The sequence below is a fragment of the Phalaenopsis equestris genome, unplaced genomic scaffold (assembly GCF_001263595.1).
Source record: "Phalaenopsis equestris unplaced genomic scaffold, ASM126359v1 Scaffold000482, whole genome shotgun sequence".
Classification (NCBI taxonomy): Eukaryota; Viridiplantae; Streptophyta; class Magnoliopsida; order Asparagales; family Orchidaceae; genus Phalaenopsis; species Phalaenopsis equestris.
The window spans coordinates 176869-177612 of NW_018164923.1; the positions used below are offsets into that span (position 1 = coordinate 176869).

Sequence of the window (744 nt, forward strand, 5' to 3'; positions counted from 1 at the left end):
CCCTAGTGCAATTCTCCACATTTTGGTCCTTTTTGCTTCAAATTCGCTCCTTTTTGCATCTTTTTGCTCCATTGACCTTAATTCATCATTCCTGCAACAAAACATCAAAAATACATTTCTTTAAAGTGCAATATCATTAAAAACAGTATAAAAGAGGTACGAAAATCTCAACATATTTTACTTTGGTCAATATCCAGATGTTAAGTGCTGGGTTTCGATCTCCGATCTGAGTTTGGGTGGAAGTAGAGACTACAGCTTGGATCTGAGGGTGGTTTTCTCGCAGCCTTTCGAGCTCCTCCTTCATGCCCCTCTGCCATCTATATTGATCTTGCAGGTAATCAGAGCAAGCGTTGATGATCTTATCCATGGTTGGGCCAACAAATGAGAATGTGAGCAAATAACATTTCAAACATATATGAAGAGAGTGAATTCAACTTTTATAGGTTCAGTATGAACCTTCAACAGTTTGCCAAAATATATGAAAAAGGCATTAAGACTACCACACTTATAATTAAAGTCCTTAAAAATAAATCATTAACTTCTCTCAAACATCAGATCAAAATTAAAAACATCAAGGTTATTAAATAGATTACCAAAGGGAATAGATTTTGTTCAATACTCGCAAGACTTTAAAAGAATTTCAAGTAAAAACATAAGGAGAGCTTTTTTTCAACTAAAGCAACATCATCCCTTAAAGAAGTCATAGCAACTGAAACTGTTGATATTATTAAAATGAATTAAATA

General features: G+C 33.9%; 1 protein-coding gene across 1 annotated transcript in view; it reads right to left on the minus strand.

The window, feature by feature from the left end:
• Positions 1-367, minus strand: part of LOC110028024 — a 2014-nt gene extending 1647 nt beyond the window's left edge. The window contains exon 1 of the mRNA XM_020729723.1: positions 182-367. Coding sequence (XP_020585382.1) covers positions 182-367 — 186 coding nt within the window. The remainder of the gene's footprint in view (positions 1-181) is intronic.
• Positions 368-744: the final 377 nt, after the last annotated feature.